The sequence below is a fragment of the Podarcis vaucheri genome (genome assembly GCF_965113315.1).
Source record: "Podarcis vaucheri genome assembly, chromosome: 3".
Taxonomy (NCBI): Eukaryota; Metazoa; Chordata; class Lepidosauria; order Squamata; family Lacertidae; genus Podarcis; species Podarcis vaucheri.
In genome coordinates this window covers 35,972,251-35,987,389 of record NC_138761.1, presented here as the reverse complement: position 1 = coordinate 35,987,389, position 15,139 = coordinate 35,972,251, and the positions used below count along the sequence as shown (strand labels likewise).

Here is a 15,139-nt window from a genome sequence, read left to right as displayed (position 1 = left end):
TCCCTTTTGCCGGTGTTTTACTTTGCTATTTTTGCTGCATATATAATTTTAGTCTCCTAGTGTTGCTTTTAACTGCTGCTAAATCAGTAGGCACCACCATTTGTACAGATACTAATATAGGTTTGCTATGTGTCTGGATTTTCCCGGACATTACTGGGATTTCAAAGGCGGAATTGACCTTCGGGGGGGGGGATTTCTGAAAGGCAGCGCTTTGTCTTGGATCTTTCGGGGTGTCCTGGTTTTTACTTTTTGAAATATGGCAACCCTATACTAATATATATCACACAGTCAAAAATCAGAAATGACAGACTAAGGACAGTCCTGCTCATTTGTCACTATTACAGTGAAAGCTTCTGACTTCAATTGCATTCAGACTCGGCATATATGGATATATTTGATGATTGCTTACTGGTGCATGTACATAAATGAAACTAATGCATAGAGTCTTCAAGAGGAATATTCTTAGGCCAAATTATAACTCACTCTAGGGAAAGTACCCCCTCCCCATTTATTAAATTGCAAGTCTATAACAGAAATCAAAACACAGCACATCAACCATGCATTGTTGTTTTTTAGCTGCTTGATACCCCTGTTGGCATTTTGCTGTTCTGGGCTGGCCGCAAAACCAGGACATTTACTATCACAGGGACTCTGCTCATTATATAGTTAACACAAGTTTCACAGGCATGTGGAGCCGTTATAAAACCCCACAATACCTATGAACAAAGACAACAGTGCAGTGTGTGGGCATATCATTAGCAATGAAGCCTCTGCCATATCATAGGCTCAGCAACCTGAGTTATTAACCATAGTCTTGAGAAGGATCCTGTGAATGGACTGGAAGCATTACAAAGACTTAGGAGGTAGGCAGCTAGTGATTACTGCCATAGATAGATAGATAGATAGCCTTATAGAATACCATTGGGAGCCCCATTTCAATGCATGATACAAGTAAAATAAATAAAACAAACATTCAAACCAGCAGTTCAAGAAAGCGATAGCTGAGGATCGGAAACATCACCAGGGGGCACTCTGTGACTTGTTCCAAGCAAATCTTCTCTAACTTTGTTTGCTTTCTCCTCCCTCCCCTCCCTGCACCCCCCCCCCAATTCTGCAGTGTTGGTGGAAATGAAAACATAAGCACAGTCACAACATTAGCAAGTAAGTGCCCATTTCCCTAAGGTTAGTGCATTTGTGAAGCTCTTTCATAATTTATGGAGCAAACTTGAGGAAATGTTCAGCAGGCTTGACAGACTTAAACCTCTTTGTATTCAGCATCCCAGACTGATGGGGGTGGAGGAGGGGCGGGGAAAGCCTTCTCACAGCCAAGGCTGTAATTTGCTGTGCATGACTTAACAGTGTGTGTTTTATAATTTCCCAGGGTCTTAGTTGCTTCGAAATTCTCTGTGACTTTATATATATATATGTGTGTGTGTAGCATAATTATTATTCAGCTCCGTACGATCTTGGAATGCATTAAGCAAATAAGCAAGGCTCCTTGTGCAAGTTTTTATGGGGAAAAGAAAGGTGTCATGGAACTCTTTTACAGGCAACCAACGGACACCAAACCACAGGCAGCTCATGGAGCCAAGCAGTTACTTTAGTTGGGGGGGGGGAGCACTTACAGAACAGAGTGAAAGGCAGGGGCAGCCCTCCTCCCCCTCCCTCCACAGTGGCCTTTTGCCGAATCTCATTGATGCTTTTGACAGTGGAGAGCCAGATGCCTCTGGAAGCTAAAACAGGGTGCTATGATGACAGCCATCTCCCATTGTTTACCCCAACACCGGACGTTCATATTGCTTTTAAGCATATGATTTTATGTTAAGAACATAAGGGGAGACATAAAATTTGAAAGAACATAAAAGTCCCCTCTAGTTCAGCACCCTGTTCTCACACCAGGTGCCTCTGGGAAGCTTGCAATGGGGCTTCAAACCATGTTCAGATGAATGTAGTTAGAAGCCTCCACAAGATCAATACTCCTGCATTAACTATCACTACTACTACTACTATCATTTATTAATACACTTTCCCATCTGATTGGGTATTAAATTTTTGGATGGTGTAGAGACTTACAACCGTGTTCGTCCAAACAAGCTTAGAAGGGAAGTTCAGGGCAGTGCAAAAGAGACATTGAGGATGAAGTTTGTAGTTGTTGTTATTACCGTATATTCATCCATCCATCCATCCATGAAACCTCATTCCTCCAACATGTTCCCTTCCCAACACATTGCTTGGATGTCTAAATTCATCCACAGAGGCACAGGTGTTCCATTTTGCTGTCGTGACTAATGGCTATGCTACGTATTTGTCTCATCCCTTTTATGACCATCTAAGGCCACCCTAAATTAATGATGTCAGGTGAAAAGGTGTTGCCTTTTGTTTGTCTTGAACCAGCTGCCAACCATTATTAGAAAACAGAAATATCTATACTATTCATTCATCGTTTGGTACGCCTCCATGATATCTCACCTTTATTTTTTAGATATTCTTCGTGAGTTCAATCCTTCTCTGTTAGGCTATTCCAGTGGAAAAGGAAGCCAGAGCACATCTAATGCCTACCTGAACCAGGCTGTGGCAGGAGCCCGTGCAGAGTAAGACTAGATGTTGGGCATGTTTGTTTGTCTGTGCAGACCTGTCTGTTGCAGATGTGTTAAGCCTTTTTAGCATTTCTCTGTAATGGTACTGTTGCAGAATCATAATTGGGAAGAAAAAAAGAAAATGCACTATCCTTTTATCCTGAGATGCTAAATCCTATTTTGAGAGAAGTTGATCAGTGATGGAAAGAGCATTGTCTCCACATTCTGAGGCCTCATCCATCCTGTATTTAATGTGGTACAACTTCCTATACCTCCACTGATTCTCCATTGTCCATACGGTATTCTCCTACAAATTGCTCCTTTCTCACGTGTTTCCCTCCTTCAGTCCAGGTTTTCAGACACCATGGAGAGGGTATGAGGAAATCCACATTGAGGGAGGGCAAAGTATGGGAAGGCAGTGATTTGGAGAATGTCATATGGACAACAGAGAAATGGGAAGCGGCACAAGAAGCTTACTATCCACATTAAACTGCCTTGAATCCCAACTTGGGAGAAAGGTGGGATATAAATACATCAAAGAAATAAAGAAAACAAAATGGCAGTGTGGGTGAACCCTCACTTCTCCACAAGTTGAGTCGAGTCTCTGATTATTTATCTCGTTCCTACTCCTGTCAAAAAAAGGAAAAGGTTTCAGCAAGGCTGTCCTCCTTGGTTATTGGGTGACTGGAGTAAATGGAGCAAATAATCACACATCATTTAGGCACTTTCTCCAAGATGCTGGCAAAGGCTCTTTGACCACATCCCAACTCCAGTGTGAACAGAAACAGGAGCTCCGTCAGAGAGTTCCCCCCTTCAGGACCTCAGCTGTGCATGAGACACTTGCAAATGGGAATGAGCAGCTGAAAAACTCTGGCTGAGTTTTCTGTTTCTACTTTCTCACTGAAAGTTGCATCTTCAACAATGTTTGTTGAGTAGATATCCAACTGGAAATGAAAATGTGAGGTGTTTCTCTTAGAGCTGCAATGCTTAGCTGATTAATTGGTGAGAGCAACTGATGAAAACATTTTTTTATCCTCCCACCCCCCAAAAAAGTTGCCCGGATTTAACCAGACAGCAGATTGTAAATCAAATCTTACATTCAACTCAAGTGCTTTAAAAAACAGCAACAGCAAGCATTTTGGTGGTACCCAATGGAGTGAATCTGCCCTCACACCTTCCTAAATCTGTTGTGGGTTCCCCCCTAACCCTTCCGGGTTGATTTGGGGTGGGGCATGGGGGGAAAGGAGAGGAAGGGGAAGTTCTGTTGTGCAAATAGTGCATCTACTTTGTGGGATACCACTTATTTCCTCCTGCAGGACAACTGCAATAACACACGTGTGCATCATCAAAAAACAATGCTTTCCCCACTTTTGAACAATGATGTTTTCCTCATCTGCAGATTTAATAGATCAATATAAATGGGTTAGAAATCATTGGGAGTGTGTGATTTGTGGTGCAGCGGCAGCTCTCACTCATCCCCATATCAATTAGCCCTGTGTGAATGTGGCCCTTCATGTCAGAAGTGGACCTCCCCACTTCTGATAACCCCCCCCCCGTAGCCACTTGAACCTTCTGCACAGAGATGCTCTTTTTCTGCACAGTTAAATATTACCTAGGGGTGGCAGCATTTGAACTAGCCCTAGGTTGATTTGTCTTGAGTGTTTCTAAATGTATGTACTCATGCACAGTTTGGTTTCTTTCTGACAAGGTGCTTGGCTCTTCTCTAGTGCTTCCATCCACAGAAAATAAGAGCCCCCCTCTCACCTTAGAAAAACAGGGAATCCTTGTATGTCAGTCACAGTTTGTACCATACGCATTGATGCCACATAATAACAGTAATTTCACCGAGGTGATAGCACACAATAACAGAGTGCTGAGCTGATCACTCCAGCAGTTATCACCACCACTGTTGCTTTTTGAAAGTCATTATCTCTGCCGGCAGAATCCTTGCAGTTATCTGTTCCACTGGCACACAATATCATTCAAGCATCAAGGGTTTAGCTCCCTCCCTCCATCCCTGTGAAGGGAGATTATTAAGTAACAAAGCTGTCTGTCCTGAACACTCCCTTCCCTTGACCTGCTTCATTGCAACCCTTCAGGATAGAATTGTAGAGTCGGAAGGGACTCCAAGGGTCATGTAATCCAACCACCTGCAATGCAGGAATCTCAACTAAAGCATCCAGTGCAACTTTGCACTGTGGCAAACATAGCAAAAACGGACAACTTGCTGCTGGGTTATCCATTACAAGGGCCAACTCCAGGTTTGGGGGAGAGCCCTTGGTAAGATGGTACCCAAAGAAACCCACAAACAGATACTGTTGTAAGTGGCCCAGTGCTGCAGAAAGGACCCAATCCTCCTGTGAGTGGTTAAGCTTGATGCCCCGGGGCTGCCACTTTTCCTCCCTAGCAGCAGCAGGTCTCCAGCGGCTCCTTTCAGCTGTCCTGATGCATAGTGATCTTGGAGAAGAGGCAAGAGTCCAAACAAGATGGTGGGAGGCAGGCCCAGGACCGTCTTGGCTGGCTTCGTGCCAGGCTGAGGTCAGGACCCTGGGACAAAATTCTTCATTTATTTCATAAAATTTAGGCACCACTTGATTGATTTTTTAATAATAATAATAATAATAATAATAATAATAATAATACACACATCAAAGTGGTTTACAAAAAGAAGTAAATCACAGAATTATTGGTGGAAACAGTTAAAAGTTATTTGAAACATTCAAAAATAAAATAAAATCCGTGATAAACTAAAAGCAGATTAAAACACACACCATCATTCTGCATATCTGGGTGGATTTGTCTAAGCAAAAATGTTTAGATGTTTAACCTCCCACAACATGCTGAGTATGCCACATGTTCAAAGATGACAAAACATCTTGAAATGCAGCCAGAAGAAGCATTCCCTGTGTGCTGCTGCTAGCACAGAACTGTTATTAAAAGAGGCATAGTATCTCAGGATGCTACAAGCTTAGCTTAGCTGCTTCTCCCTCTAACAACCTGGAGGAAGGAGTTGGTAGAATGCTCATTAGATTTGCACATTACAGAAAACTAGGACTCCAAATACCACAGGGGATGGGATGAAAATTCAAAATGTCCTTGATAAATTGGAGCACTGGTTGTTTGCAAAATTATACATAAGATTTAACCTGCTTCTTTTTCCAAAAGTGTGATGTATTACAAATTAGGGAGAAATAACCAAATGCATAAATTTAAAATGGGCATGGTCAAAGTGGGGTGGCTAGGACAGGGATCATTAAACATGATGTCCTCTAGGTATTGTTGCTCTCCAGCTCCCATCAGGCTCAGCCAGCATGGCCAGTGGTGAGGATGATGGGAACTGTAACCCAACAACAGCGGGAAGGTCAAAGGTTAGCTACCCCTGGGTTAGCCTATAATGCTACCGAGAAGCATTGTGAGGCTATGCTGAATCGTGAGGGCAGATTCCCACATCTGAGCCAGTAACACAATGCATAGGGTCACATTTACTTTTTGCAGGCTCAGAACAGCTCGACATGGAGTGATATGCAAAAAGGCATGCAAAGCTCTGTGGGTTGTGTCAGCCACCCAGGACTGCCTCTGCACATAGCAATGGCTATTTTAGCTAGAGGTCAGTCACAGGTGTGGCTCATGCCAGTGGTGGCTGCAAAAATAAACTCTGAGTCATCAGTGCAGCACTGCTGTAAGTGAGGCAAAGGCCATTTTTGATAGCATGAACAGAAGTGTTGCATGCAAGCCACTGGATTTAATTGTGCCGTTAGATTACTTTTATTATCTCTCCCAGCTCAGTTAGATGACAATAGCTGGGGATAATATTTCATGCCTACAGCTATCATGCAACCCTGAATTTATCCCGATAGAAGCTGATGCTTGGGTGAGAGATGTCTGTTTTCTGTTCCTGGCCCCAGGCCAGCGATCCACTTTTACATATGGCAGGGAATTGCATGCATGGATAGAGCTGCTATTCCATAGGCACACCCCATTGTGGGAATCCTACTGCACACAGAACAGCAGAGCAGTTCCACGGCTCGACATTCCTTGTGTGCCAACACATGTGGGATCATTCTCAGAAAGATTAGCATTGCACAAATCGGCAGGCCAGAGCTGTTGATGCGATCCTGCCTGTGCAAGGTGTCCCATATGCAGAAACGGGCACAGTAGTCATGACTTGTCTGCGCTCTGAGACTGGCTATTTGAACATTAAAGCAAGTTTAAAGATGTTTTCAAAGTTCTTTGTGCACTGTCTGTTGAATGAAGTGGCTTTGGGGGGGGGGTGGGATTTATGGACACAGGCCAGTACCATTTGAATTAGTTTTCCTGTTACCATATTCCTTGGAATGACACTCCCAATGGCTGTACTGATCACAAAATTCTAATCACTTGCCTTATGTTTTTTATATTTAGAGGCCTCCTATCTCAAGCTAGAAAGCTAATAGACTTGATGAAGACTGATTCTGTGAGTTTCTGTTAATGCGAGCCTTTCTTTTCTTAATGGGTTGCATTATCTTACGCGATTTCGCAAGGGATGGGAAGGGGAGGTTAAGGTCTTAAGGATGGAATGAAGGGTTCACTTTTTAATCATATGGAAATGAAAAACACATAGAAATGGCTCACAAGGGATCCTTGACTAATTGTGTAATACGTTTTTCTTTTCTTTTCTTTAAAAAAAATTGATTTGAATATAAATACCCAGAAAAACTGCAGATAAAAGCCATATTCGTAGAAGAGGCACCCCCTCCTATTCTCACACAAGAGGGAATTCTTTTTTATTTTTATTTTAAAAAAAACCTGTGGTGCCTGCTGTGATATATGCAGCCACCATCTAAAACTGGGATGGCAACCCTATGGTCTTCCAGACATGATTGAACTCAAACTCCCATCATCTCTATTCGGTGTGGCTGATGGTCAAGAATGATGGGAATTCTGGAGGGCCACAGAATCTCTATCCCTGATTTAAAAACATAGAAAATATTCTTCCCCGCCCCTTTAAAATTATTGTCTTTAATTTTTCCATAAAATTTTAGTCATGAAGATATGATGTATGAAGATATAATCCGGGAAGGGTTTGCTATTTCTCGTGCCTGCCTACCATGCATTGCTGCAGCAACACAACATCTTCCAAACAGAGTAGTTTTTTTTTTTTAAAAAAAAAAGGATGCCGATGCTGATGCAGTTCATTAATACTGCTAGTAGTTCAAAAAAGCCAGAAGATGCAGTGGCCAAGGTGTGGGCCGGCATGCAGGAGTGAGAGAAAAGCTCTGACGGGTACGACTGATAGGAGTGCTGGTGGTCAGATTTCTGAACCCTTTTTGAATATGGATATTAGGATTTACATATCTGAATTAGCATGCTTTGGGCTGCTACGGTACTGCTTCAAGAGGGTGCCCAGAATGCCACTATTTTGCGGGAGAAATTCAGGAGCATACCAGAACTATAGTTTATTGCAGTGAATAAAGCACTCTGTTGCCCGAGCATGACAATTTTTTTAAAAAAACACACAACAGAAAACAAAAAAAACAAAGGACTTTTTGCAGTTAGGAAAGTGACAGGGAAATGCCCTGAAGCGTGTGGGATGAGCAAATGATTAACAGGAGGACACGTAAACACCCTGCAAGCAGTTCAGGCTGAATGCTCATTGTTGTATAACTGCCCCACAAAGAAATCAGAATGATTGCTAAATAAAAAGAGGACAGGACATAATCCAACTACCACCTAAGTGTTGTGTATGCAAATCAGTATAAATGCTCGATAAACAAGATGTCTGGTGGAGTCCCTAGTGGCTCAGCAGTACACATCAGGAAAAACAGTAAACCAACTATTAAAACAGATGGGATGCCAGATGCTTCAACATGTAACTATTTAACAAGACATATATACTTAGATTAGTTATATACCAGTTTAATCATTCTAGTATCCTGCAAAGAACCCTGGGAATTTTAGTTTTGTTCTGAAGCTTAGAATTCATACATCTCCTGGGAAAAGGGGAGTGCTGCTAAACCAATTATTTAAATATGTACTATATAGGACCCCTGGATGGTTAAGTCCAGTCAAAGGTGACTATGGGGTGCGGTGCTCATCTCACCATATGTGTTAAGTAACTCACATAGTTGCTAGTTTGGGCTGCTCAAGAAGGACCAAGCATCACTGCGGTCCAGCGATGCAGCTGCCAGGTGTGTGCCTGCAAATCATTTGTGCATTTAATAAGATGCATGGGAAAAGTTAAAATCAACCCATCAAACTCCCCTGAACCTTCTGAGGTTGCATTAAATCACTGCAGAGAAATTGGGCTGACAGATTTCTGTTTTCGTTCCAATGTTCTGTTTCTACAGTACAAGGTGCTGAAGCGTAACCAATGATGTCACTGCCCCAGGAGGTCAGCCTGGCGACTAGTAGCTCTCCAAAGGCCTTGCAACTGTGATCCTTTAGCTGGCAGCCCTGGAGATTGATCTTAAAACTTTATACATGCAGACAGTATCCCTTGTTACTGAGCTGCAGCTCTTGGGCAGTGGTGTGCCTAGCATGCTTCTGCCCTAAGAGCAATTGTGCTTTTTAAAAATGGAGATCTGGAACCCAGTTTCTAATGTGACAGTATACAACTAGGTATGTAGGTGACACTATAGTAGCATTAGTGATTTGAAATAGGCCACTGCAAAGTGAACCTGTGATTTTTTTTGTTTTGTTTTATATAACCATGTGGCGCATAAAGACCTAATTTAAGATTGCTGCCCTGGTTTCCTAGGTTCTGTAAAAGTCCAAAGGAATAAGCTGACTGTGCCCCTAAAAGAGCAATTTAATTAATCCTTTCTAGGCTGTTGACGCAAGTATTTTTCCTTCTTGCTTTTCATTATGTTTCATCTTCTTTGTCTTTAATGTAGAAAATAAATTTCCAAGAAGACTGGAAACTTGTAACAATTTTCATAGGAGGGAATGATTTGTGTGACCATTGCAAAGATCCTGTAAGTTTCCAAGACATTATTTTAAAAGTGTTTTTCTCTGTTCATCCCATACAACACCCCGCAAGAAAATCTTACTTGTTTATCTGAGTGCTCATCCATAAATATTCCTAAGTGGTAATGGTGCAGATGCCCTGGGGATACATCTACACAGGATCTGTCCTTCACATTATTTAATATAATATTGGAATGACTCCATGTTATCTCTGTCCCGCTGAGTAATGTTCGGGTTTAGGTCCGGTCCTACCATTAGGCAGAGTGAGGCTATCACCTCAGGTGGCAGATGTTGAGGAGCAAGTGGTGGCAGCTCCTCTGGCAGCTCCTTCTGAGCTCCCCAGGCCTTTCTTCCTGTTGGAGGACAGAGCTGTGTTATGCCACATGGTTTGCATTGCACTTCTAAGAGCCTACAGTGTCAGGTTTGGTGGCAGACTCTGTTCAGTTACTAGTAATGAAATAAGATTGCCACTTGCTAGTCTACTCAGCTTCTGCCCAAACATTCCTGGTTTGCTTTCTCTGTGGGGCAGGTGAGAGCAACAAGCCATCTGAACTGGGATTGTTTCTCCCGAACAAATCACGATCACTAGCCAATGTGAAATCATATTTTGTTGCTGACTTGCTGATCACGATTTGTTAGGGAGAACAAAACACGATCAAGATTTGGACACCATGACAACCCAAAGCTTCATGGCTAACTGAAGAAGAGCAATTGGACACTGTGAGCTGGCTTGGCTTATCTTCATGTGATAGTGGAGTTAATGTCAGATGGGTTTAAGCATCTAGTCATGTCACCTTCTCTGTGGTGGGACCTAGAGGTCATTCAACCTGAAGATGATATCACACAAAAGCATATCTTTGAGAACTTTATTGTTGTGACCTCATCTTAAAGATAACTTTCTCTTGATAAAGTCAAAAGTTTAGATAACGGATATATAGATAATTTAATAATAGAACACTTATCATGCCATGGATCCAGCAAATCTGAAAATCTGCCACTTCCTCTAAGCCCTGCTGCAGTCCTTCAGATCAACCAAGAGTGGCAGGTTAGCATACCAGGTTAGCACAGGGAGAAAGAGGGTGGCTGTTCCACAGCTGTGAAACTCTCGTCCCTTTTATGGGCACCACAACCTTTAAAATATTGTCAAAATATTCAAGGCTGCAACTGTGGATGGCACCTTAAGAATAATCAGGTTATTTGCAGGTTACTTGCAAGCAGGTTATTTGCAACCTTATCAGGCTATTTACACGTGAAAGAGCTTCTAGAAGAAGAGGAGGAGTTTGGATTTGATATCTCACTTTATCACTACCTGAAGGAGTCTCAAAGCAGCTAACATTCTCCTTTCCCTTCCTCCCCCACAACAAACACTCTGTGAGGTGAGTGGGGCTGAGAGACTTCAGAGAAGTGTGACTGGCCCAAGGTCACCTAGCAGCTGCATGTGGAGGAGCGGAGACGCGAACTGGGTTCCCCAGATTACGAGTCCACCACTCTTAACCACTACTACACCACACTGGCTCTATGTGGACTTAGGGCTCCCAGTCTCTTCATGCAGCATCGACTTCCTCATTCACTTCTGTGGCCAAGGCAGCTCCATCATACACATGTTCTGTTGTTCATACAATTGTTCATGCAATGTAAGTGGCAGAGTTAGCAAATGGAGCTCTGCGTGACTGTTTGCCATTACCAATCATTATCCACCTTTAGGACTGAGTGGATTGAAGTTTAGTTCTGAATGCCTACCTGGAACCCTAAATGTTTGCAATGCAACACAAGTGTTGTTCTGATGCACTGATACCTTTGCCCCAAACAACCCCATGCTCAGTTTGCCGGTGCAGCAAATCTTACATCTGCTTCTCACGTGATGCTTTGTTCTCAAGTTCCTAATCTCAGAATTTCTTACTTATTATGTCAGTTTTAAAAGGTGTGCACTCTCGTATAAATTTCCCCTTAAAATATGAATGAATAATGAAGTTACTGGGAAAGAAATGAAGCAGGCTATGAGCAGGTCATTGTGCACACAACTCACCTCCACTCCCCCCCTCTTTTTTCTTTCATACTATAGGTACTTTATTCCGCTGAAAATTTTGTAAGCAATATACAGGCTGCTTTGGACATACTCCATAAAGAGGTATGAAAGGACACTTTGCCAGTGGGGCTGGTAGGGGGAAGTAATGAGATGTTGATTAACTAGTAGTGGAATAGGTTACTCTAGAACATGAAATTGTTTTATTTATTTACTATGGGAATTCAAAACTGGAGGATTCTCAAGACCCCAGGAGCTGCCAAATTTGACTATTGGGCTATATTTGGCTTGGGGGGGGGTCACACATTGTTAGAGAACTTACTTAAATGAGATTTTGCCACAGGCTGAATGATACGCAGGTGACTGTGCATTGTGAACACACCATTTAAACGATATTTCTCCATTGCAAGAGTGTGGTGTATCACACCTCAGTTTTATGCATCCAGGCACCCATCTAGTTCTTGGCAACACACAATAACATCAAACCACTGAAATGAAACGCTTCTCATTCTTGGTTTGGAAACTTCTCTCGGCAGGACCATTGTCTATGAATTGCATAGTACAGCCCCTTCCGTTACAGATAAGGACCTAGCTTTGACAATCTTCTTCCCTACGACTTCAGTGGCACTTAAGCTTTTAAGGACTAACGTATCAAGGAAGAGCTCTTCAGCCTGAATTAGGGATCCCTGAATGATTGGGGGCAGGGGGGGCAGCTGTCCTGCCAATAATTTCATCAGTTCAGTGTGTACTGTGCAGACTGGGTCAGTGGACGATGAATATGTTATATTGATCACAAGGCCAAATGTACTAAGAAGCTGGTACAGTACTACCTATTGCATTTTGCACCTACCTTTTGGCAGGTTCCTCGTACATTTGTGAACCTGGTCTCCATCCTTCACATAACAACTCTGAGGAAATTGTATCAAGACAAGAGAGTTTACTGCCCGAGACTCCTCATGAGGTAGGGGATTGACTTCTCATTTTCCTACAGTTCAGGAAACCCTGCAATATATCTGATTGAGGGACCTATTTTCCATGTTCCATCCGTGGATGAACTGCATTACACATGTGTAAAAGAAGGTGCACCTGTTATCAACACTATTATTTTGCTTCTTGAGGCACTTTCAATTATTTTACTTCGTTTGGTTGGATGGTCATTGTCAACGTACTGTTGCTTAATATTTTATCTTATTTTAATATTGTATTACAGATTTTAAATTTTTTATGTATGCCACACTGAAATCCATAAAACTGTGGTGTCTGTTTGTCTATCTGTCTGTTTATCTATAGGTGTGTGTTCTATATTCTAGAGTTACTGGCAGTCATGGAATTACTACTATAGATATATAGACACACACACATGCAGATATAAAATATTATCTTGACTTCCAGATATAAAGAACTGTGCCCATCAGTTTACATCCTAGATTACTGTTCATAATGAATAGCAACCACTGTACAGAGAAAGTAGTTAGTGCCAAATACAGTTCTGCAGCTCAGAGTGTTTGAGAAACATGTGAAATTTTATTGCCTTGCAAATTGAAATGCATTGCAATGGCAGTGAAGCTAGTATCCACCAAGAAGGAGTCTGCATAAATCACTGTGTGCTTGGCTTGAAGCCAGCCTGATTACTCTTCTTGCCTTCCTAACCCCTGCATTCCTGCACATAATGAATCAGGGCATTCGGGAAGGATAGAAAAGGTCACAGATATCTTCAGATAATCGTTTTTCTAAGGGATCAGAGGAACTCATCTTTAATCTCTTAGGCTCTCGTCCCAGTCCTTGTCTAGTTATTAGAATCTTGCGATAAGCCTGTGCTTGCAGCAAATGACATTTGTTAAAGAGAAGCTGTAAAGGAAACACACAAAGGCAGTACACACAGATTGCATCCAGCGTTTCTGAAACAAGGAAATGTCCTGCATTCATCAAAAGGGAATGCTGATTGCACTCCAGTATGAAAGCTGCAGAAGAAGAGACAGGGGAGATCAGTGTTTAGTGTTTGTGGAGAGACAAATAAATGCCCTGATTGACTTAAACTATAATTCCTTTTTACATGATCAAAAGCCCAGGTAGGCTGAAGTAGTGGAAAGTGTGTGGGTTCACTGCCTCCCATGGGCGTAGCCAGGATTTTTGTGTGTGGGGGGGTGACCTTTGGGGGGGCATAACCTCAGTTAGCTATGTATTTATTTTTTATTGATTTAGGGGGAGCAGCTGCCCCTCCCTGGCCCCCCTTGGCTATGCCCGTTCCTCCAACCCTACTCTCAGCCTCCGTGTGTTGATCAGCACTGTGTCCCCATACATGGCATTTATGTACACAGAGCCAACACATGGAGATCAGGAATAGCAACAAGCAGCACAATCCTGTTCCTACTCTATATGTTCAGGCTTTGTGGACCTTACCATTTGGAAAGGACTATAGTTGTTTGGAAATCTGCAAGTCTGAAGCAAGTTCAGGGATGAATTTTCTAAAATGAGAAGTTCTGCTGCTCGAGTTTTCGCCTTCTGACTTAGAATCACAGAATTGTGGAGTTGGAAGGGTCATGTAATCCACCCCCTGCAATGCAGGAATCTCAGCTAAAGCATCCATGACAGATGGTCATTCAACCTCTGCTTCAAAACCTCCAAGGAAAGAGAGTCCACAGCTTCCCCAGACATACCATTCCACTGTCAAACAGCTCTTACTGTCAAAAAGTTTTTCCTGATGTTTAGTTGGACTCTCCTTTTTTTATAACTTGAAGCCCTTGGTTCGATTCCTACCCTCCAGAGCAGGGGGAAACAAGCTTGCTCCATCTTCCCTTAAGATGTTTAGGGGATGCGTTACCTGTTTGAAGAGCCATGTACCATTTCCCTCCTTTCTAGATCTCTGTGTACCTGTGTTTTGAACCCCAGTGATAACTCTACTGAAATTGAGACGCTGGAGTTGTTTAACAAAAGGTATCAGGTAAGGAAACTTAATAATCTCCCCTTTCATCACATTTAGAAACAGGTTGCCAGACCCAACTCCTCAAGTAATAGTTGCAAGCAAGCATCAAATAGATGAAACTTTCATAATGGGTTACCTCTTACGCACACTTCATTCTTACCTCATGGCCACAGCATTTTCCACCCCCCGTCACTGTCCAGGCAATTGGTAGCGACATCAGTGACAGTATGGAGGACAGGGGCGGGTAACGCCAACTGCTCCTGCCCCATAGGCAATGGTAGTGCAAATACTCAAACCTGGGCCAATCGTTGTTGTTTTACCTACTCTGTATAACCTTTTTGACAGCAGGTTATATAGAAAAATCTAAGGGAGGTAGAAGAGCAGCAGCAGCAGGTAAATGACCTTCATAAGGTTCTGCTAGGTGGAGGTTTCTGAGTCCTGAATTATTTATCCATGCAGTGACATTTGCTGAATAAATTTATACCTGAATTTTATGTCGCATTCTCCCCCCCCCCTTCTTTTTCAGTGGAAACTAGATGAGGCATGCTTGCCTGGCCAATTTTAATATTTTAAAAATGTCACTTTTCCTTTCCTCACCCTCACTTTAGTGTTTCCCTGCAGTACTGGGCATGTATTCACAGAGGTTTGCGGTAGCAACTGAGGGAAGTTGGT

At 42.5% G+C, this 15,139-nt stretch overlaps 1 protein-coding gene and 1 long non-coding RNA gene across 2 annotated transcripts in view; one reads left to right on the top strand and one right to left on the bottom strand.

Annotated features, from left to right (window-relative positions):
* Positions 1-15,139, top strand: part of PLB1 (phospholipase B1) — a 107,793-nt gene that overhangs the window by 28,118 nt on the left and 64,536 nt on the right. Inside the window, exons 18-24 of the mRNA XM_082214793.1 lie at positions 1,118-1,161; positions 2,483-2,591; positions 6,978-7,029; positions 9,449-9,529; positions 11,584-11,649; positions 12,405-12,505; positions 14,404-14,485. Of these exons, the coding sequence (XP_082070919.1) occupies positions 1,118-1,161; positions 2,483-2,591; positions 6,978-7,029; positions 9,449-9,529; positions 11,584-11,649; positions 12,405-12,505; positions 14,404-14,485 (535 nt within the window). The remainder of the gene's footprint in view (positions 1-1,117; positions 1,162-2,482; positions 2,592-6,977; positions 7,030-9,448; positions 9,530-11,583; positions 11,650-12,404; positions 12,506-14,403; positions 14,486-15,139) is intronic.
* LOC309527909 overlaps positions 1-15,139 on the bottom strand; it is a 264,484-nt gene that overhangs the window by 224,331 nt on the left and 25,014 nt on the right. The window lies entirely within an intron of this gene.